This window comes from Salvia miltiorrhiza, chromosome 2 (assembly GCF_028751815.1).
Source record: "Salvia miltiorrhiza cultivar Shanhuang (shh) chromosome 2, IMPLAD_Smil_shh, whole genome shotgun sequence".
Taxonomy (NCBI): domain Eukaryota; kingdom Viridiplantae; phylum Streptophyta; class Magnoliopsida; order Lamiales; family Lamiaceae; genus Salvia; species Salvia miltiorrhiza.
The window spans coordinates 69,550,895-69,572,067 of NC_080388.1; the positions used below are offsets into that span (position 1 = coordinate 69,550,895).

Sequence of the window (21,173 nt, forward strand, 5' to 3'; positions counted from 1 at the left end):
TGCCGAAAAGCTCTATGAATAATTGTTTTGAGTGTGAGGAAAAATAGTAAAGAGAAGTGGTATTTATACTAGAAGATAGAGGTTTATTTTTGACAGTAAAATTAATCAAGGAACAATCTTTCCATAATTTTAATATTATCAAGAAGAAAGGTAAATTAGGGTTTTCAATTGGTGCTGAAAATTCTAGAGAAGAAATTACTTTGGGCTCAAGCAATGGGCTCCAAGAAAGAATTGGGCTGAAATAAAAATATAATTCTTTGGGCTTAAAATATGTAGTAACTTATAACAAAAGAAAAATAATATCCTCATAATAATAATAATAATAAATGCTAGAAATGATTAAATGCTCATGCTCATGCAATATCTAGGCGCGACTTATAAGACTTAAAATTTAATTATTAAAATAAATTAAAAAAGAGAAATTTTTGTACTTAAAAAAATATTTTGGGGCACTACAGTTGATCCTATAACCCTAATATAAACTAGACAATTTATATAGAAATGCAACAAATAATATAAATTAGATCATTCATATTAAAAAAATAATTATAAACTACGACTATCCTCACTTAAGTGAAGTGACCCGGGTTCGATCCCTCTTGGGAACGAATTGGTGATTGGAGATATAAGGTGGAGTTTGGTGAATGGAGAGATAAGGTGGTTCTTGGAGTGGATGGGGAACTAACTACTAACATCTAACATGACTTTGACCGATCAAAAAAAAAAAAAAAAAAAAACGACTATCATCGTGCATGATATATGGCCATATGGGCAAAATAAATTATTTAATAAAAACTTGAACAAACAAATTTTATACTAATACTTTTACGTAGTAGATTGGTGCTCAACTAGCTAGATTTAACTCGAGCTAATTAGTATAACTAACTCAAACACACACTAATTAATTTATGACTCGAGAAAAAATATACACACATTCGAAAAATAGTACTCCTATATCGGATTTCTACGAACCCCACCCAAAAGTTGGGAGTTAAGAACCGGGCGAGCTTCGAACCGGTTGGACCGGGTCGGCTTAGCCGTGTACAGCTGCTACTCCCTACGCCGGCAGCGCCTCGGTTGATTCAATTTGTCTCTGTGCATTCGTTTTCTTTTTTGGCGCCAAGAGCTATAAAACGCGCCGCCGTTCTCTTCCGTTTGCATCGCATTTATCAAATTGAAGCATAGAAACTCACTCTGCGATTACGAATCATTTGATTTTTTATTTTTCCAGCAGAAATGACCAAAGCGCGAATTCGAACCCCGTTCGATCTTAGTTTTCCGACAAATTCCCCGTTCCAAAATCGGTCCTCGCCGATTGGGCGGCCGTCGCTACGGTTCTCGCAGGCGGAAGCATCTCCTCACCGATTCAGAAGAATTCAAATCGCATTTCGTGCAGAGAAGTCGTTTGGTTCGCCGCACGAAGATGATTTTTCGCACGCTGAAGTCGTGGTACCAGCAGGTTCGCGTATTTGAAAACCCAAGTTTATTATCATCGTAAGTTAATAGTTATTATGCTCCTAGTATTTTGTATTATTGAAGCTGTAATTATCGTATAGGTGGTAAATCAGTCAGTGATGCTACATTGGTTGGCGTGGCTACTCTTACGAGCAAGATTCTGGTAATTTCCATGAGCAGTCGAGGTGTAATTGAGATAAGTATTGTAATTTAATCTTGATTCATTTATTATGGAGTGGAGCTCGAACTAAAAATCGAATACATTCAAGTTTCACAAGCATATTCGAGTTTAAACAAATTTTTAGATATATATTTAAAATTTAAATGTTCACTATTTTCATAGAAAAGCAGTTTACTGTATTCTAAAAGATAATACTAAAGTTAAGTATTTTATTACTATAGCAAAAGTTTAATTAGACAAGGAAAAGAAATGGTGAGATTAAATCGGTAACCTTAAATTATAGAGCTAGCTCACAAGCACATTACTGACCTTACTCATGAGTATATTAGCGAGCTTTCTCACGACTAAGGAGCCAAGTATTGCAAGTTTTGTAAGATTAAATTATTTATGTTTACGAGCTTTACTAGACGAGCTCAAATGAGCTTTTCGAAAACATTCCCATGTAGCTTGGCTTATACAGTGTTTTTAGAATGCAATTAACTTGTATATCAATGTAACTTCATACTTGTAGTCTTGTGGTAACCTATTTGCTTGAATCAATGTAGGGATTCCTTAGAGAGGTCACAATGGCTTCAGTTTTTGGTGTTGGTGCCGTTGCCACTGCTTTCAAGTATTGTACTTTTGACTAATTTGCCTGTGTTTTCTTAATATATATCAGTTGAAGATTTTGTAGGAACTTTCTTTTTTATTTGAACTTTTATGGTGATATTTTCAGGTATGCCTGGGTTTTGCCTGGTTTCTCATCATCGCTTCTTGGCGGTTAGTTATTGTTTCAGAATTGTTCCATGTTAAATGACCATGCAGAAATTCTCGGTCTTATTGTCTCTCTTGCTTTGTTGTTTATTTGAGTCGAATATGGTTAGAATTTTAAATTTTAAGGGATTTCAATGAATGGAAATCCCTTGTTTGGATATGGAGTGGATATGCAGTACGTTCAGTTTCAGCATGTTACTTGAGTGTATGTGTATGTGACCTTAGTGCGTGAGATTGGCGAGGGATGAATTTGAAATGATTAGGTTTTCTGAACATAGCCAAATTTGATGATTCAAGTCCTTAACTTAAAATCCATGAATTTAAAATCCTCGATCAGGATTTAACTATGGATTGATTTTGAATCCACCTTCAAGTCATGCAATCTAAATAGATTATTATACTATTTTATCTTTGTGATAGGGATGTATGATGTAGTGGAAACTCTAATATAGTTGCATTGCATATATCCATGTTAATAGATGTGTACCGGAAAGTTCTTAAGGAAAATGGCTCTATTTTTAAGGAATCTGGGAAAGTTCAACTTTGAGTGTCTGGTCAGATTTCCATTCTCTATACAGATACACATTTACTTTGCACCAACTATTTCTGACTGATTTTTTGTTTTACGCAGGTGTAAATGGTCCTATCCATATTATCATGTCAACTACTTTAAGGTAATATATTCTCCTTGACCTGGTTATTGTTCATGTCATATTTTTAAAAGGTTTGTTATATTTGTGATGCTTACTAGTCTTGCCATATCGCAATCATGCAAATTTACGAAAATTTTATACTTTTGAGTTATAGTTAAGCACCATTCATGTCTTTTTGGGATGTGTGGTCATTAATTTCTCTCAATGGATAAAAACTTGTAGTGCGAAAAAATTTGATTGGGAATATCAGTGTTATTTATATTCTGAATCTATGTGCCTTAAAGATTAGCACTCTGATACCCTAAAAAAAAGATTAGCACTCTGATTATTTCCATTCTTGTTCCCAAAGCATAGCACTAAAGTTGGTTCTTGTATGTTTGAAGATACTTAATACGTAGTTTACTGTTTTGGCATTTTTCGAATTGAATTTTATCAGTAAACTTTCAGAGGAGCGAGGAAAGAGGCTATTTCAACATCTGACCACCATTATGTTTCTGGTTTGCTGGCTCACATAATCGCAAGTTCACTTGTGCTTCTAATAAACTCATTACCTGTTCATACTGGTCAGTGGTTCCATGCAGGTAGGAGGTGTTGTGGGTGCTCTTGTTTATATCTTCCCAGAATTCGTGATTCAAATTTATGCTCCGGGGTAAGCTGAATAATACAGTAAACAGGCTAGAAGTAACTATGCTGACTGCTTTTGTTGCAATGGTATCACTTCACAGTTTGTGGATATTGGCTGAAGGCCAAATCATAAGGGAAATAGCTATCAAGCAGGTATGGAATATATATTACTTGAAATACTGAAATATGTTGTCTTATACTTTATGTTCCATTCTAAGTTAAAAAATGTAAATTAAGCCATACCTTCCCATTTACACATGCAGAAATGCAAATTAAATCAAACCTTCCCATTTGCATGTCTTTGTATTACTTCCTTGCCACCCCTTGCTGTAGAGAATGCTGGTACTCTCTAGCAATCATACCATCTACTCACTGTTGAAATCTTTTTCTTTGCAAGTATTACTGAAATGGTTTTGGATCTTTCTTCAGTTCCTATTAATTGTTCTTCTCTTGTTGTGTTCCTTTTTCAGCTGAAAAATATGACGCCATGCATAGTCCTTGCAGGTCCTGTTGGACTCGGGTTTGGATACATGAGGTATGCATGTTTCTTAGTGGTATTGCCTAACATGTAGTTATCTAACATCTATGTCCCACCCTTCAACCTACTCAGTGCTCAAGGAAATAATGCTCTCCCTTGCATTAGCCCTGCCTTATCCAGCTCACTTGTGATTGCTAGTGTAAGTGGTTCTCACATAGCTGACATTGAACTATTTCTCTTTCTTACCTAAACGTGCTATTCAAATTATTTGTCTACATGATCTAGTAATATTAACAAGCACTTGCAGTGTCTCATTTCTGCTCTTACCAGAGGATTGGATGCTTCTTCTACTGGTAAGTTTCTAATAGTCTTCTCAAACCTTGGTTTCATGTCCTTCATATACTTTCCTTTATAGTTCATGTTTCTTTCTTTAGGTGCAAGCCTTATTTCATACGCAGTTTCTATTGGATTATTCTTCCAGTGGATCATCCAGGTTTACTTTATATTATCACTGGATCATACAGGAGCTTGTCCAGTATTAAAACATTTTCTTCCCTTACTATATATATGAAGCTTTTTGTCATATTGTTTCTGATCAATTATTTTGCGGAATGTTAAACATAATACCAGGTGATAATGCTCAGAAGAAGATGGTTTGGTATTACTCCAGATGCATTAAATAACATCTTAAAAAGTGTGGATGTCTGTCAGGTGCAGGCTCAAGAACTTTGAGTCACAGGGTTTTTATGTTCAAATATATACCAAACATTGATTGCCACTAACTCCGCCTCTTTCTTCTAAATTCCTTGGCTCAGTTTTTCTCGTTGTTACTCCCAGCAACTGTAAGTTCAGGCTTGGCACAAATTGCATCATTTACTGATCTTTTTTTCGCATCTCTCATTCCGGGTGCTGCAGTCAGTCTCTCATGTAGGTGATACTCCTGTGTAACTTCTAGTGTGATTTTATTGTTTACCTGGATATGTACATGTACACACACAATCAAGAGAAGTCATGATTCTGAGTTAGCATTTGACAGTTGTCATGCTGTGCATTTCAAATATGTATATGGGGGTTTCCTTAGTTCCTCCTGAATTACAAAAGCAGTCCAAATCCCTTTTGTTAACTCTTTAAATAAATGTCCTTCCTAACAGTATGGATTTCTTTTCTCTGTCTGGTAAAATGTACATACTTGAATAAAGTAGGCCCCACACTTAACAAGGATGAATAATTTGGTAATTTAAGGATGAGAAGACTACATAGTTCTCCTGTTTAAGAGACATATTGGAGAAGAATTCTATCACACTTCAAGTCTTGCAATAACCACACAGATGAGAGAGGAACTTAATTCTTGTTGTTCAGAAGCAATTTAGCACTTAACCGAAATCCTGCTATGGTGAATATGGATATAGTTGAGCAGGCACAGCCATTCTGCTTCATTTTTATATAATTTCCACTTTACAGTTGATTTCAGTTTTTCCTCATGCCATTTGGTTTTCCAGTCTGCCATGTGATTGGTACACCTGGAACTGTGTTATCAAAATATTATTTTCCACTGGAGTTGACTTCCATATTCGCAATACATTGTTGATGCATTTTCAGATGCATATCTTATGGTCATGGCACCATTGGGTGCTCTGTCAAGCATCATTGTACTACCCCTAGTGCCTAAGTTTTCCAAACTAGTGAAGGTACCACATTGTTATAATTGCTTTCCTTCTAAGCATTCAGCATTTTCTGTTTGACTTCTCTTTCCTTTTTTTCTTCCTCTTCTTCTTCTCCTTCTCCTTCATCTATTAATGTTTTAATGATTTATTCATGGTAGATGTCATCATGGGAAAGCTTAGCTGATGATTTAGAAAGAGGGCTGCTGCTTTGCTTGGTAGGCAATTGTCAACTCTACAACTGTTCACCTATTGATTAACCACATATTGGCTTAATTACCAAATACCTTCTTCTTCTTCTTTTTTTGAATTTACCAAATACCTTCTATGATCTCACTTTTGAGTAAAGTATACAATAATATTACTCGTCTCTACAATTATAATACTAGTATATTTAAAAAGAGCAGTCAACTATAAGAACTTAGACTTCATTAATTCACTATAAGCAGGTTTGGCCTGAAGAGTTGCATTGCTAATGTTTGAATATTGTTATAGGCATCACCTGTTGGACTGGTTTCTTTTACTCAGTTCATTGTCTGTTCTTATGCGATTTGGGTTGTGTGAATCTTTAGTATTTAAGCATTCCATAATCCTTGCTTCCATCATAATTCTTCAATAACTAAATGGCGTCCTGGTCCATCTTTAATACTAGTACATGTCTGCCTATGGTGCAGGTGCTTCTCTTGCCCATTTTTTCAGTTATGCGTAGCTTGGCCGAGCCAATCATCCATATCTTGTTTGAACGTTGTGCATTTGACTCTTCAGCTAGTGCTCTAGTATCCAGTCTCTTCCTTGCTTGTGAGTATCAAGACAAAATTCTCTCAATTTTATGACAATAACTCATATGTTGAGCTTTATTAACTCATATGTCAACATGTTTCGCTTGCTCTGAAACATGGTTATTTGTTTAATCCTGGCCATATAATCCTCATTCGTTATTCAAGTTTTTTTCAAGACAGATTAAAGCATCATCCATACGAAATTTCTGATACGCAGCTATTTTAAACACAGATTCTCTTGGTACACCTTTTTTCATCGCTAAAGACTTGCTAGTGGCAGTTTTCTATGCTCTTGGAGATGGAAACCAACCTTTTCTAGTCAGCGCAGGTGCCGTTGCTTTGAATGCCATTTTGGATTGGCTTTCAGTTTCCAGATTCAATCTTGGAGCAAAGGGACTGGTAAACAAACTATTGCATCTGATGTTGGAGCAACAATAACTTGTGTGTTTTAATTTCATGGTGTTTTTAGCAGTCTGCATTTATGCAGGCACTCTCAACATCCCTTACAGCTGCTCTGTCCGTTTTAATCTTGTTCCATCTCCTTAAGAGGAAGCTCTCAGGTATAATCCACAACTCATTTAATGTGCACTCTAATTACACATATGACTATGGTGCAAATGTCTCAGGGCTATCAAGTTATGCTGCAATGATCTATCCCACTACACTGTTACTCATTTGCTGCATTACATCAAACATCACCACCTCCGCTGCTTACAACCTCATGCGAGTGTCGTTGGCTTCCACCTTACTTCCAAGGTCTGCTTAAATTGTTGAATATAGTTCTTCTCCATACATTCTCTCCTCATCAGTTTTCAGCAACAATAGGTACAATTTGATGATAGAGCTGTTCACTCTATCGGTAGCTGGTGCTCTTGGATTAATTGGCTTCTTCGTTCCCGCTGCCCTCCTGCACTTGTCTGGATCTAAGCTGGCACGAGATTTGTATAGGATGGCTAATGGCTAAGTCATTCTGATTTGGAGATTTATGCACATTTTGGAGAAACCCGCATGACTCATCCAAGATGGTTGCAAGAAGCAAGTGGAGAGGTTTTGGACGGGACGATTGACTTGAACTTCTGGGATGGGACACTGGTGTTGTACAACACCAGAGCTGTTTTCTGATCTGCAGATGGCTCGTACTACGCCCTATCTGTGAAGTTGGGATGGATTCAAGAGTTTTTTGGATGAATGTCAGGTAGGAACTTTACTGGAGTTGGAAATAATTTTGTGGCAAGTTGAAGCCTAAAGTGTCAACGTATAGATAAATTAATGTGTAGCACATGGAATTGTGTATTCTTAATTTTACAGTTTACTACATAGATTGCTCACAGATTTGGATATCAGCTAAAGGTTGAAATTACCATAAGTTTCTTGGCAACTCTAAGACATGATATATATTGTACTAGAAAATGTGGCTTTCGAAATGAATTTCATTACTTAAAAGGAAATTTTGCATGAGGTGTTGTGCGCTACAAGAGATAAAGCCATACTCCTAACATCAGTATAATCCTCCTCTACATACTTTCTACACTACGATTACAATAATCAAAACTGCATCAATGCTAAACATGATTTCTCACCTGACAGAACTCGATAAAAGCTACTCAACGGCGCTTATACAAACAAGGTTTTAACTCCGGCCAGTTGATGTCCCTAGTTTTTTGTTTTCCCTGCAGAGAAGAAACAGAAGAAAGCGATTCACTAGAAACTCAACTTACACATGCATGGTAGTATCTGTAATCAAACTGTATTAGAAGTTAGAACAGAGGAGGGTGACAGCAACAAACCTTTTTTTGAAAATGAAACAGTATAAACATTTTGTTCGAGAAGTCCTGCACAAAAGAAGATAACTCTGAGCAACGGCTGTTAAAGGCCTTATGATAAGAGGATGTAAAAGTAGAAATTGTGACAACCTTGGATGTGGAGGAGAATCCTAGTTCACATATGGCTTCAACAAAATTATTTGGGTCTGCTCCTCCGGTAGTTGGATCGAATCTGCTTTTTACTTCAGCTATTAAAAGCCACCCTCTGCACATGGACAATGAAACTGCATTATGATTGGGCGTATAAGCTTCAGAAAAAGAAGATGAAATCCAATTCATACTGAGGCTTTAGAACCCGATTTGCTTCCTGAATGTAACTAGGGAAGTTTGTCCCCATGAGTGAGAGACAAAACACAGCAACATCCACAGAGGATGAGACAAGCGGTGTCTGAAAGATAAAGTAAGATGTTTCAGCAATAGCAAAAGATGAAGTATACTAGATATTATCCAAATAAACCACATTTCAAAATAGGGGTGATTTACATAATATTTTAGTTTCTGACAAGCATGTTGGCTGATGCATAAAATTGGAGGATGACAAGAGCAGACTTATTTGAATTATTTTTAGTTCTTTTCCTTCTGCTTACATCCACAAGGCAGAAAGAAAACAAGGAAAGAGGTTTGAACATACGTTGGACATATCACATGCAATTACTGAAGGGTCATTTGAGACAAGATCAAAGGAGTGGACTTTATTCTTCACACTTCTAGCAAGCCTTGCATCCCCTGAATAAGAACAAACCATAGACTTTTAAAATCAGTGATCAAAATATAAGATTCTGTTTACAGGTAGTGCTTGAAGATTCGTACCACAACCAAAATCTGCAACAACTAAAGAAGGGCTGCGATCCTTTATCCATTTTATAATGATATCATTTGGTTGTTCAGGCCAAAGTGACATCTGTGCCTGGTATCCAGAATGGTACTGGTAAAACAAGTAAACAGACATGATAAGCTGCATCACAATGAGTTGAATGTACTCAATGGAAGATGTAGAAAATAAAATTGAATAAGTCAAATAGGAGACATCACTTTGAAATCCTCGCACTGATGAAAGTGAATGGAAAGGGAGTGATGGACGGCCATACTCTCTCTCTCTCTCTCCACACACACTTTACAAAAGAAGATTAAGAGAAACTACCGTGTGTGTGTGTGTTGGCCTAGCGGTAGGAGGTTAATCCCCAAGACCTAAGGTCCTGGGTTCGAGTCCTCCGTCGCGCAGTCTTTAAATTTCTTTATTTACTTATGTAATTTATCAAAAAAAAAAAAAGATTTAAGAGAAACTGAAACCATTGCATCCAACTCTGTGGGCATCTCTATCCTTTCAGTCTGCAAGCCAGTTATGTGCACTATAAAATATGCAAAAACATAACTTACGGAACCCAAGAAAGCAAAATCAAACTGGATCTCCTATTATTGCCAATTGTATTCACTTGAACAGAACTAGCAAAGTAGATAGCTTTCTATAAATCATATGAAAACCAGGCCTCATTTCATAAAGTTAGAGTGTGCATTTACGGATGCTATGCAAACTAACTGATAGTTTCTTTAGCAGTCAAGGTGCTAACAAATGCTTAAAATTCAAGTTGGAGAAGTTCAGAATTAGGAATAGCAATATTCGTGCTCTATGTAAAAGACAGTAGAATTTATTAACACAGCTTTAACTTCACTTCAAATATCGAGGTTTTCTTGTTGCAGCTTGTCAAATAAAATAAAATAAAATTAGCAAGAAGATGAAAAAATTTAATTACAACTCACCACATTGAACAATGACGGGTCCTCTTTAAAATATTGCAGGGCCTCATCTCCACTGTGAACCCCGAAACAAATTAGGAACAAATTCCGTTTTAAAAAAAAAATGAGTAAAGAAAAAAAAACAGGAATCAGATAAACCTGCAAGTGTAAAGCTTCTCATTGATCATGCGGAAATAACCTCCTGATAGTCTAGCTTTCATCTGTCCAATGAAGAAAGATAAAAAATTATAAATAAAACAATCGAATGTTAATTCGGAAAATTACTAGAAACCACGTGATCGTACTTTGTCGAGGAAAGAAGACTTCGATTTCGAGCTGCTCTTAGTTGGAGTAGCAGAACCGGAAGATGCGATGATGGATGAAGATGCGTTATTTTTCGCGGCGGCTCTATCGGAGACACTCTTTTCCTTCCGGCGGTTCCCGCGTTTCCTCTTTTTGCTCCGCCGCTGCTCCTCCGTCATTTTCCCACGAATTATTTTGGTTCAATTTTCAGCGGCAGAGATCGGTAGCAGTAGCAAAGAAAGAGGGCAAACATTGGGCCGAAGGCCCATTAGAATATTGGGTTTCAATTTTAACGATGGGTATTTTTTGGACAAAGATTTCGGCCCATTCACTGTAAAAATATTTAGACTGCAGGATAATTATCCCACTTGACTTGGTTTCATTTTTGTATAACCAAATCCCAAAGAAGGACTCACGCACATTTATACTATAATCTTAGTCTCTTAAATAATCGTGTCAAAAAGATCTAGGCCAAGTGAGGCGGGAAGGAGAATGTACTCTTTATTTTTATTTTTTCAAAAATGCAAAAAGAATCATGAGTTATTTGTTTCATATTGTTGATTTTATTTTAACGTCGTTGCTGAAACTGGAGGTTTATATAGTTGAATTCATACATGGAGAGTGAGGAGCTTATTCAAACTTGATGAATGTCAATACAGCAGTGATGCTCCTCATATCTCAGATGAGGAGAGTGATTCAACATGAATTAGGATTAGCATATATGAAAAGCATGCACAGCTCAATGTATAGTAATGGAGTTATAAGATGCTAAACAAGAAGTGGTCATGTGCAGACAAAAGGGCTCCTATTACATGAGTGCAGCGTTAATTTCTGGCCATGTAGCCAAGAACTTTTGAAGGATCCAGTTGGCCGCTGAAGTAACTTGAGGAGACGTATATCAGCTCTTGTCGGCCCCTCCACTCTTCACAGGGTTTCAAGGCTATTGGGTTTTCAATGACTGCTGAATCCACACATAACATTGTTTTGTAATCTTCATCACCTAAATCTGGTATAGCTTTCGCTTTCTTATCCCAAGGGTTCCACACAACTGCATATCACACAGCCTTCTCTTTATAACACTCTCCACAAAACGACTACATATCTTCAGATTAAATAAAATTAAGTACCTGCATCAGGCATGGCTTCTTTGCGGAGTTCGTATGTTACTTTCCTCTCATGATCAATTATAGCTATCTTTGATGGTGTGCTTAAATAGGCCCTGTCGAGCTATCAACAAGTAGATAATAACAAACAAATAAGTGGTTGCAGATGTTACCAATTCCCCTCCCCCAAAAAAGAGAGAGAAACATTATGCAGCATAATAACTGTTGAACTCAAAAACTACTTTTGTAAGGAGAAACCTAAATTTTGCATAACAAAAGATAAGAAATAATCATGGTGGCCAAAGTACTACAATGTGGTCTTTAGTATAAATGCATGCACAGAAAGCAGGCAAAATGAGTGAGGTTAAAAGCATTACCTCACCATCGAAAGTTATTGCATCCGCCTGTTCTGTACACCTTTCTCCTTGCAACAAGTGATCAAAGTAATCAAGCGTCTCCAAGCCCTCAACTCGCACTTCACTGCAAAATCAGATGGCATCATGAAACCTATCCGGAACAATGATAAGTATCGAGCACATTTATCAACCTTATTTGAATTTAATAATTGGTAATGGTATAAAGATTGAATTCCTCATCAATGTGCAATAAATGAATGTGCATCTGGTATGGACTGATTATTAGCATACAACTTAAAAAAATAAATCAAGAAAATGTCACAGTAATATTTTTCAACCTTTAAAGCAAGAATAATAATAAAATGAGGTAGGTAAACCTGATATCAGAAACAGGCATGTAATTACGCAGCGCAAATGTGAAGGAGAAAGGCTTGCTATCAGTATTTCGCACGCGAGGGATCCAGATGAGCTTGCCAGCACTCAAAGAAATACGTATACGCAACTCAAATCTGCATATAGCAGCAGCTCACCATCAAAACACAAATAAAATTTTCTAGATTTCTACTACTAAAAGCGAATTACATCATTTGCACCCTCACCTGTGCGGCCAAGTCTTCAGATCGTCTTCTGTGGACTTCAAGATGAGATCTACTGTTGACGGAGCAGTGATTGGAGGCAAAGGCGAAGGAGAGTTGTCAACTGACCATAATCTGTTCCTTGCAAATCCATGTTGCTCCAGTGTACCAAGATTGGAAAACTAAAAAGTGCAATCAAAGGATAAGAATGCATCCAATCAGTTTGATAGATGTAATATTTACACCATTTCAAAAATTAACCTGTGGAAAGCAAATTGGTATGCCACCCCTTATGGCTTTTGCCGCATTCCACACAGCCTAAACACAACAAGAGACGTACAACTGTTAGACTAGCAATTGCTGTGTCAATATCCCTGGTAGCTCCTACACTCTTTTTTAAAATTATTTTCAGCCCATGCTGATAAATAGCACATATTTTGATCTGCATAATGCAATTATGCCATTCATAAACTTGAAAGTTCACCTTACTGCTCAAGAATAGCAACTCCTGTCTTCTCTCATTCTTCCAAGAAACCACTTGCGCACCATATAAGAGAACCTGAAACCAAAAATAAAAAGGTCGAGTTACATTTCCCTTCAACCATCATCCATAAATCCACCCTATGGTTTCAACTAACAACTTGCACTCTAACAGGGGACACATTGAATTACATCTTGATCACAATTCACTAGCAATCATTTTTCTCAAAAACTGAAAGACTGCATCTCAGAATTCATACTCATCATTACCATCACCATAGCCAATTCTTGCTACTTACAATCGCGAATAGTGCTGTGACACAATCAAACCCAAATGGACAAGTGTTGTGTCCCAAGTTTTGCAGTTCCATATTTACAATGTCATCCTTAATGACTTGAATCCAAGTTTTTCACTGGTCCACGCCTTCCACTAACCACACAATCTACAAATCACGGAAGTGGCTCGTATATGGTCTCCCCACAAACCAGTGGCATGCTCATATGAAAAAGAAACAACAAAAACCTTGCCATCAAAAGACTACAGAACCTATACTTCAAAAGATTTATCAACATAATCATACTCGACTATGAAAACGTTTTGATTGAACAAACAAATAACGACAACAATAACACCTACTACAGCACTACGAACCTCCGCAGTGAAACCAGTGGGCTCCGACAAAAGAAGCCGCGGCGGACTATCACGGTCATGGATGAAATTATACGTCTGACGGTCCATTTTCTCAATTTCTCCTTCAAATTTCTCACAACACGCAGTACCTTTTTCTTTTCCTCCGCCTACGCACAAGAAAAAAAGGGAAAAAAAATAAAAATAAAAGAAAATAATCGAACAAGAAACGAGAAGGAATAGAAAAAATCACAGATCGGTTAGATTCAGGCTTCCGTACCTGAAAATCGAATATAACTACGCAAACGTTCGCCGAAACACAGACGGAATCGGGTGATCACTCAGTACGATCTGAAAATTCAAACTCCATATAAGGAACTCGACGATCAAATGATGAATTTAGTAAATCTACTTTGTTTCACGTACTGGAAAAAAAATCATGCAGTAATCAAATGAAATTATGGGAATATGAAAATTGGGTGATCGTGATGGATTATTTTTTCAATCGGATCACTCATATTCGGATTCGGATGCTACATAATTCGGAAGAAATAGGGTGGGAAAAAGGCAATTACAAAATAATAAGCGTACCTGAAATTTGGAATTGGGCCTCTTCAACTTCAGCCTCGGGCTCGATTTATTTATATGGGTTCGTTTCCAACCCCTCCCACAAAATTATCAAAAATAAAACGGTTTTTTTTTTTTTTTGGAGGGGAAAATAAAAAATAAAACGGTTATTAGCGTAGAAGACACAAACTTCCACCGCCTCTTGATTTTACACACACACTTTAAGAGATGTAAATAAATATGTGAATTTCATTATTTTGTGGCAATTTTAACATAGTTTGCATTTTCATTCAAATTAATATTCACGTGACAGTCCAAGGACATAATTTGCGTGAGTTGGAGCCAACGTGATACTACGCCACTCAAAATTACGTCATTTTAACTATATATTTCAAGAAAAATAAAACGAAGAGCTTATAATTTAAAACGACGATGTAGTTTCGTGTGTGATAGTGCCATGTTGACTCTAACTTACATAAATTATGTAACTAAAGTGTTATGTCAGTTTTATTTTTTTTTAAATTCGTGTGTTTTAAATGCCGGTGACCCAAAATAGAAAGCAAGTCTTATTGTAATTTTTGACCCTATATTGATTTTCTTATCCTAATCTATACTGATTGATAATTTTTTTAGAAAGAAAGAATATATTATGTTAAATCACGATAAACAATATCTAAAAGACCAGAACGGAAACTCCGATTTCCAAATCATTACACCATTAAATTTTGCAGCGAAATTCGCTAAACAATGAGCGGTACAATTTGACTCTCTCCGAACATGACGAATATCAATGACATAGAAATCATTATGCAACAATCTTTAAAAGACATGCAACGACGACTTTTAAGAGAGGACCGGCTGAAATTCAACAAAACACGGAAATTTTAAAATTTCATAATATAATTACTTGTGCGTGACAAAATCGTTACCAGCCATGACACTAAAATCAAAATAGATAATTGGGATTAAATATAGCAACTTTTTATCTGTTTATAGTTTTACACGTAATTAAAAATCGTTCATTTAAATACATAAACTTTTAGCCCTAAAAAAATTATTTTAATTTTTCGTATGATAGTATGACTATTTGAAGTGAATATTCAATTACGTTAATACGTCAACTTTAAGTAAAAATCAAATATTGGGGAAGATTTTTCAGTTTATTAACAAAACAAGAAATTAACTAACAACTTTACACTCACTGTTTTCTTTCTACAATTATTTTTCTTATCTTATTTTAATCTTGTTGACTTAGTTTTAGAGAATGATCTATATAGAACTAATATTCACGAAAATATGCAAGTTGGTATTAACATATATTATCTCGGTCCCATACCCTCTCCATACCGTGCCTCCCTCTTCTCCGGCGTCCCTCGCCGCCTGCCAGCGCCTCCTCCTGGCCGACAGTAGCGGCACCCGCACCCTTGTCGCCGCCGTGTCGACAGCACAAGCCGGTCAAGCCGCCTTCTCCCTCTTCCTGATCAGAGACGCACCATAGCACCGCCGCCCTGCTCCTGTCTCCTTCCGCCACCGCCCCTGCTTCCGTCAGCCGGCCGGATTTCGCCCCCTGCCGAAGTCGATCTGCTGCTGGAGTCGTTTCCCAAGCTGCCGGATTTCACCATCGGATGAGCTACAATCAAGATCTTTTTGTTCGCCGCGCACTCGCCCAGCAACAGCAGGCCGCCAATCGGACCGCCGCGCACACGCCTCACGCCCAGCAACAGCAGGTATCAGCCAGCAGCGCTCAGATCTGACCGACGCCTCGGTCTCACTCAAACCCGCCGCCCCGTCGCACCGGTTCGACCACGCCTTGCAAGGAAGTAGCAGCTGCTTCCGCCGACCTTAAAACGCAGCGACCCAACCTCCCGGAAGACAGTTCGAGTGAGGCGACTTGGCGAGAGTCTCTCTCGGCCAGCCACCGGTCTCTCTCGGCCAGCCAGCCATCGATCTCAACGTCTCCCAGCCAGCCACCGATCTGATTGGCTTCTTCCCAAACCTCCCTCGGTCAATTCCTCCCAGTATATCGCCGTGCCATTTTCAGTTTCAGAGCAGGTCCGATTCAGAGCAGGCAGTCGTCACTTCTCTTTAAAGCTAAGTTGTAGTCTCTTCTCTACTTTGAAAATGGCGAATGGTTTGGAGTTTGGAGTTTGGGTTTGCACTGATTTGTCTTAGCAAAACACGAATAGAGTTCTCATACATACTGTAATTGGTGGTTGCAATGGTTTTCTGTTATGAAACTGATCATGATTGGATATGAATGCTTACTGGAATGGATATTTGACATAGTTGAATACCTTGAATGTTTTCGATCTGACCAGTGGCTGTTGGAGTTGAAATAATTGTGGAGTAACTTGAAGTTGTTTGGTTAAGAGTTCTTTTTCCTTGTCCATTGACCGGAGAGCATGAGTCGTGAGGAGGTTTGGAGGGAGGTGAGGAGAAGGGGGCACGAGAGGACCGAAGCAGAACGCAATGTGGTGTATCAACGGAGCAATAACTTTCATAGGCAGCCGAAGACTTGGAGGAGTGGAACTGGGGTTAAACCTCTTTCGAGATCCCAGATAGTCACCTTCTTCTTTAACAACATCCCCGAAGATTGCAGCTTTGACTTCTTGAAAAGGAAGTTTGGTGCCATTCGCGTTCCGACTGACATTTTCTGTCCCAAAAAGAGAGATAAAAAAGGGAAGCCTTTCGGCTTTGTCCGATTCGAAGGTGTCGAGGACACGGAAGGTCTGCTTGAACAATTGAATCAACTTTGGATTGGAAGCTACAAAATTAGGGTTTTTAAACCAAGGTTTGAGAGGGTGGTGAAGGATGAAGAAAAAATGAGGTTCGACACAAAAAGAGATATTGGAAAGAAAACAGACTGCTTCAATTTTTTGGATTCTGCAAAGAAGAAGCCGGGAGTTTCTTTTAAAGAAGTTCTCACTGGAGTCTCTGAAGGAGAACCCTGCACAAGAGAAAAGCTACAATTCAAAACTTCGGAGGAGGATTCTAAGTGGCTTGAAGGAACATTCACAGGTTTCATCAAAGATGATTTCTCCTGGGATGAAATAAAAGAAGAAATCAACAGTGAATGTGCCGGGAAATTGAAAGTTTCGACGATGGGGGGAAGTTTGGTGCTCATCAGAAGTATTTGCGATCTGTCAACACAAGAAGTTCTCAATGAGTTGGATGAATGGAGCGACTTCTGGTTTCTTTGGAAGAGGAAATGGAACTTCGTTGATGTGCACCAGCAGCGAGCTATTTGGACGAGATGGATTGGAATCCCGCTTCATGCATGGAACTCTCGTTTCTTTGATTCGGTGACGGCAAACTTTGGCCGGGTATTGAAAATTCACGAACTGACGAAGGAAAGAGAGAAATTGGACGAAGCTTTGATCCAAATCTCTACAGGTCTCAAATCCATTGAGCAAGTATTTGAGTGCTGCATTGATGGAGCTAGTTTCACACTTCGCATTGAAGAAATTCAGGATAACCCTCTCTCGTCCTTGATCGAAGAACCGGATTTAGATGCGTCAGAATCTGAATTGGAATCGGATTCAGGATGGTCGGACGGAGCGGAGTCCATGGATCCGGCTATTGCTACCATCGGAATGATGGACGACATCGGTGTGGGAGATGGAGACGTTTCGGTTCTCCAAGAATTGAACTCTTCGATTCCTTCGCAAGAAGTTTCGGTTTTTCAAGAATTGAACTCTTCGATTCTTTCGCAACAAATCGTTGCAGACACCTCAGTCGAGGTTACCAATCATGAGGAGACAACGTTGGGAGGCTCGAAAATGCTTTTGAATGTGGTTGTTGCCGAAGGTTTAGGCCAGTCTTCTTGCAGGCCCGAGCAGGAGGATAGTCTCCTTTGGGCCGAAAACTCAAAGGACCAAGACAAAAGCCCAAGTGGAAACTTATTGGAGTCCCCTTGTTGTCCTGTCGAAAACTATTGTGAGGTACCTTTTTCCTTGCTCACGGTTCCTGCCGTGAGAGAAAAGGAATCCATTCTTGTACAAGGGGGATTTGACGATCTGGAAGATAACAGTGAGAGCCTCGATGTGAATGTTATTGTAGAAGAAAACAAACATGCTGAGGAAGTGGCTAGGACCGAAAACGATGATTCTTTGGGTTCCCAAGCAGGGGAAGAGAGGATGCCTTCCAACAACAAAAGGGTTGATCCCCGATGCACAAAGGGAAAAAAAGGTAAAGGGAAAAAGAAGAATAAAGCGAGGGAGAAGGAGAATTGGGGGCGTTTCATCTCTGAAATAGAACCACTAAATGGGAAAGGGGAGGAGGTCGCAGGTGAGGAATACGCTGGGGAGATTCAAAAAGGGTTGCTTTCGACAAAGGAGGGGGGAATTTCAGGTCAGAAAATCTGGGACTTTGGGAAGAAGTTAGGCCTTTCAAGTCAGACTGAAGAAGAGGTGATTGTCCGCCAAATCGAGATGCAAGGTAACTTCCTTTCCTTCGATAATGCTGGGTGTCAGATGAATTGTCCATGAATTTACTGTCATACAACATTAGGGGCTTGGGGAGCATTGCGAAACAACGAGATGTTTTTGAACTTGTAAGAGGGCATAAGATTGACATTTGTTGTTTACAAGAGACAAAAATGGAGACTTTTAGTGATGTTTTTTGTAATTCTTGGTGGGGGTTTAATAACACAGATAAGGCAATCAGGAACTCTGAGGGTAGAGCTGGGGGAATTGCGTGTTTATGGAATAGGGAGGTATTCGAAGCATCTAGTTCTTGGGATTTACCGGGGGCCGTGGTTGTTAACGGTAGGTTTAAGGAGGGCGGTCTCTTGTGTTGCATTATCAATGTTTATGCGCCAACCGAATCAAAGGATAAGAGGATTCTCTGGGATGCAATTGGTTCTATTGTTGAACAGAATATGGATCGAAGTGTGTGTATTTTGGGAGATTTTAACGCAGTCAGGAGAAGAGAAGAGAGGGTGGGCAGCGGGGAAACGTTTCGAGCGTCGGAGGCGAGGTTTTTCGAGGAATTTATTGGGGGGAATGATCTTAAGGAAATTCATACACAAGGTCGAAAGTACACTTGGTACAAGCCCAATGGCAAATGCAAGAGCAAGATCGATCGTTTCCTTGTTAACGAAACTTGGATGCTTACTTGGGAAGGAAGTTCTGCACGCGGTCTTAAGCGTTCGATCTCGGATCACTGTCCGATTGTTCTCACTACTAGAACGGAGGATTGGGGACCAAAACCTTTTAGGTTCCTAAATGCTTGGACAAATCACCCGGACTTTGAAGAAGTTGTAAAGAAAGTGTGGACGGGGACCGACTGTCAGGGATGGAGCTTTTTCGTAGTTAAGGAGAAATTGAAGAAACTTCGAGAGGCTTTAAAAGTTTGGAATCGCACATCCTTTGGTGAGATTGATTCTAAAATTCACGAATTAAAGAAGGAGTTACAACAGAAAGATGAGCTAGACGAGCAGAGTTGTTTAGGCGAAGTAGATGTTATCAGAAGAAATGAGCTCCAAGCTCTCCTTTCCCTTCAGCTGAAGCATAAGCAGATGACTTTACAACAGAAGGCTAAACTGAAATGGCTTAAGGAGGGAGATGTGAATTCTGGCTTCTTCCATAAAGCGATTAAAGGGAGGCGTTTGAAGAACGACATAGGCGGACTGATCTTTGATAACTCATGGATCTCCAAACCGGAAGAGGTAAAAGCTAGGGTGAGAAATCATTTTGAAACCTTTGAAACCTTTTTCAAGCGGAAAAATAGACAGATGCCTGTTATTCCCATTGATTTTGTGAGAAGAAAAATCTCTGATGAGGAGAGAAATTGGCTGATTAGAGGTTTTGAACCTGAAGAAGTTAAAGAAGCGGTCTGGAGCTGTTCTGGCGATAAGAGTCCAGGACCTGATGGCTTTAACTTTTCATTCTGGAGATCGGCTTGGGATGTTGTTAAGGAGGATATCCTCCAGGTCTTGAAGGACTTCCACGCGAACGGAAAAATTCCTAAAGGAGGTAATGCTTCTTTTATCGTTTTAATACCGAAGAAAGAAGGGGCTGATTCGTTGAATGAATTTCGCCCAATCTCGCTCATTACCAGCTTGTATAAAATCATTGCAAAGATCTTGGCGGGGAGACTGACGAATGTGATGGGGTCGATCATCTCTGATAATCAAAGTGCTTTCGTTAAAGGGCGGTTCATTCTCGATGGGGCGGTCATTTTGAATGAAGCTGTTGTTGAGTCAAAGAAGAAGCGACGAAGCAGGATCTTCTTTAAGATTGACTTTGCCAAAGCTTTCGATTCAGTTCAATGGGACTTTTTGGATACTTTGCTTGACAGAATGAACTTCGATGGGATTTGGAGGAAATGGATTCAAGGGTGTCTACAGTCAGCCACGGCAAGTGTCCTAGTTAACGGGTCGTCAACGGGAGATTTCAAAATGGAGAGAGGCTTGAGACAGGGCGACCCGATGTCTCCCTTCTTGTTCCTCATTGTCGCGGAAGGGTTGAATGCGCTCGTTGAGAGGGCAGTGGAACGACAGTTATTATTTCCGGTTAAGATTGGTAAGGATGAAGTGCCGATTACACACCTCCAGTACGCGGATGACACCATCTTTATTTTAGAGGCTGATGACCGAAATGTGGAATCTCTGAAAAGTCTGTTGCTTCTCTTTCATTTTATCTCTGGTCTTGCTGTCAACTTCGCCAAGAGCAGCCTGATGACGGTGGGAGTGAATGTGTCTGTCGAGAGGATATGGGCTTCGTTTCTCCATTGCAAGATTGCTTCCTTCCCGTGTCTTTACTTGGGAACCAAAATTGGCGGCCGAAGCAATGGTGTTAGCGAGTGGAAGTTCTTGGTGGATAAAGTCTCAAACAAAATTGCAAGCTGGAGAAAAAGACCTCTCTCTTTGGCGGGGAGGATCACTCTTGTTAAAGCGGTGCTTCAATCGATTCCGGTATATCAACTGGCCTACGCTTTCATTCCCAAGACTGTGCTCAAGAATCTCAATTCCTTGTTCTCCAGATTTCTGTGGGGTGGAGGCTCTCAGTCGGGAAAAAT

The 21,173-nt window shown here is 39.0% G+C and overlaps 3 protein-coding genes across 11 annotated transcripts; 1 reads left to right on the forward strand and 2 right to left on the reverse strand.

Moving 5' to 3' along the window:
• The first annotated feature begins 882 nt into the window (after positions 1–882).
• On the forward strand, positions 883–7,927 carry LOC131008678 (uncharacterized). 5 transcript variants are annotated; one of them, XM_057935655.1, is made up of 21 exons: positions 883–1,076; positions 1,235–1,459; positions 1,557–1,618; positions 2,182–2,246; positions 2,352–2,395; positions 3,021–3,063; positions 3,479–3,539; positions 3,624–3,691; positions 3,768–3,819; positions 4,137–4,201; positions 4,277–4,343; positions 4,452–4,497; positions 4,579–4,637; positions 4,775–4,855; positions 4,960–5,071; positions 5,744–5,832; positions 5,967–6,023; positions 6,480–6,603; positions 6,817–6,983; positions 7,072–7,340; positions 7,410–7,927. In XM_057935655.1, the coding sequence occupies exons 2-21, from the start codon at positions 1,237–1,239 to the stop codon at positions 7,546–7,548; spliced, it is 1,893 nt and encodes a 630-aa protein (XP_057791638.1). In that variant the 5' UTR covers positions 883–1,076; positions 1,235–1,236; the 3' UTR covers positions 7,549–7,927. The 5 variants fall into 5 exon arrangements, with proteins under 5 accessions (XP_057791638.1, XP_057791639.1, XP_057791637.1 ...); XM_057935657.1 differs by having other exon boundaries at positions 890–1,459; positions 7,072–7,144; positions 7,211–7,340; XM_057935654.1 differs by having other exon boundaries at positions 885–1,459.
• Positions 4,782–10,832, reverse strand: LOC131008731 (ribosomal RNA-processing protein 8). Of its 3 annotated transcripts, none has more exons than XM_057935760.1 (10): positions 10,447–10,832; positions 10,301–10,362; positions 10,166–10,217; positions 9,218–9,332; positions 9,039–9,133; positions 8,689–8,795; positions 8,498–8,612; positions 8,372–8,416; positions 8,165–8,254; positions 4,782–5,117 (listed from the first exon to the last, which is right to left on the reverse strand). In XM_057935760.1, the coding sequence occupies exons 1-9, from the start codon at positions 10,621–10,623 to the stop codon at positions 8,189–8,191; spliced, it is 834 nt and encodes a 277-aa protein (XP_057791743.1). In that variant the 5' UTR covers positions 10,624–10,832; the 3' UTR covers positions 4,782–5,117; positions 8,165–8,188. The 3 variants fall into 3 exon arrangements, with proteins under 3 accessions (XP_057791743.1, XP_057791742.1, XP_057791740.1); XM_057935759.1 differs by lacking the exon at positions 4,782–5,117 and adding an exon at positions 7,008–7,734; XM_057935757.1 differs by lacking the exon at positions 4,782–5,117 and having other exon boundaries at positions 7,997–8,254.
• A 211-nt stretch (positions 10,833–11,043) lies between these two features.
• On the reverse strand, positions 11,044–14,318 carry LOC131008722 (putative glucose-6-phosphate 1-epimerase). 3 transcript variants are annotated; one of them, XM_057935740.1, is made up of 10 exons: positions 14,178–14,318; positions 13,867–13,937; positions 13,611–13,756; positions 12,963–13,037; positions 12,740–12,796; positions 12,503–12,660; positions 12,281–12,412; positions 11,925–12,027; positions 11,572–11,671; positions 11,044–11,492 (listed from the first exon to the last, which is right to left on the reverse strand). In XM_057935740.1, the coding sequence occupies exons 3-10, from the start codon at positions 13,695–13,697 to the stop codon at positions 11,269–11,271; spliced, it is 936 nt and encodes a 311-aa protein (XP_057791723.1). In that variant the 5' UTR covers positions 13,698–13,756; positions 13,867–13,937; positions 14,178–14,318; the 3' UTR covers positions 11,044–11,268. The 3 variants fall into 3 exon arrangements, with proteins under 3 accessions (XP_057791723.1, XP_057791724.1, XP_057791722.1); XM_057935741.1 differs by having other exon boundaries at positions 13,258–13,756; positions 14,178–14,228; XM_057935739.1 differs by lacking the exon at positions 14,178–14,318 and adding an exon at positions 14,013–14,136.
• Between the last annotated feature and the right edge of the window lie 6,855 nt (positions 14,319–21,173).

What these genes read in the sequence shown, in the direction of transcription:
- LOC131008678 (XM_057935655.1), top strand. Translation starts at nt 1,237, where the DNA reads ATGACCAAAGCGCGAATTCGAACCCCGTTCGATCTTAGTTTTCCGACA. An exon ending in ATCATGTCAACTACTTTAAG is followed by an intron (nt 3,064 to 3,478) that starts GTAATATATTCT and finishes GAATTTTATCAG; the next exon opens with TAAACTTTCAGAGGAGCGAG. An exon ending in TCTTCCAGTGGATCATCCAG is followed by an intron (nt 4,638 to 4,774) that starts GTTTACTTTATA and finishes ACATAATACCAG; the next exon opens with GTGATAATGCTCAGAAGAAG.
- LOC131008731 (XM_057935760.1), bottom strand. Translation starts at nt 10,623, where the DNA reads ATGACGGAGGAGCAGCGGCGGAGCAAAAAGAGGAAACGCGGGAACCGC. An exon ending in ACCCGTCATTGTTCAATGTG is followed by an intron (nt 9,333 to 10,165) that starts GTGAGTTGTAAT and finishes TTGTTTTACCAG; the next exon opens with TACCATTCTGGATACCAGGC. An exon ending in AATCGGGTTCTAAAGCCTCA is followed by an intron (nt 8,613 to 8,688) that starts GTATGAATTGGA and finishes GTCCATGTGCAG; the next exon opens with AGGGTGGCTTTTAATAGCTG.
- LOC131008722 (XM_057935740.1), bottom strand. Translation starts at nt 13,697, where the DNA reads ATGGACCGTCAGACGTATAATTTCATCCATGACCGTGATAGTCCGCCG. An exon ending in CTGAAGACTTGGCCGCACAG is followed by an intron (nt 12,413 to 12,502) that starts GTGAGGGTGCAA and finishes TGCTATATGCAG; the next exon opens with ATTTGAGTTGCGTATACGTA. An exon ending in ATGCCTGTTTCTGATATCAG is followed by an intron (nt 12,028 to 12,280) that starts GTTTACCTACCT and finishes CTGATTTTGCAG; the next exon opens with TGAAGTGCGAGTTGAGGGCT.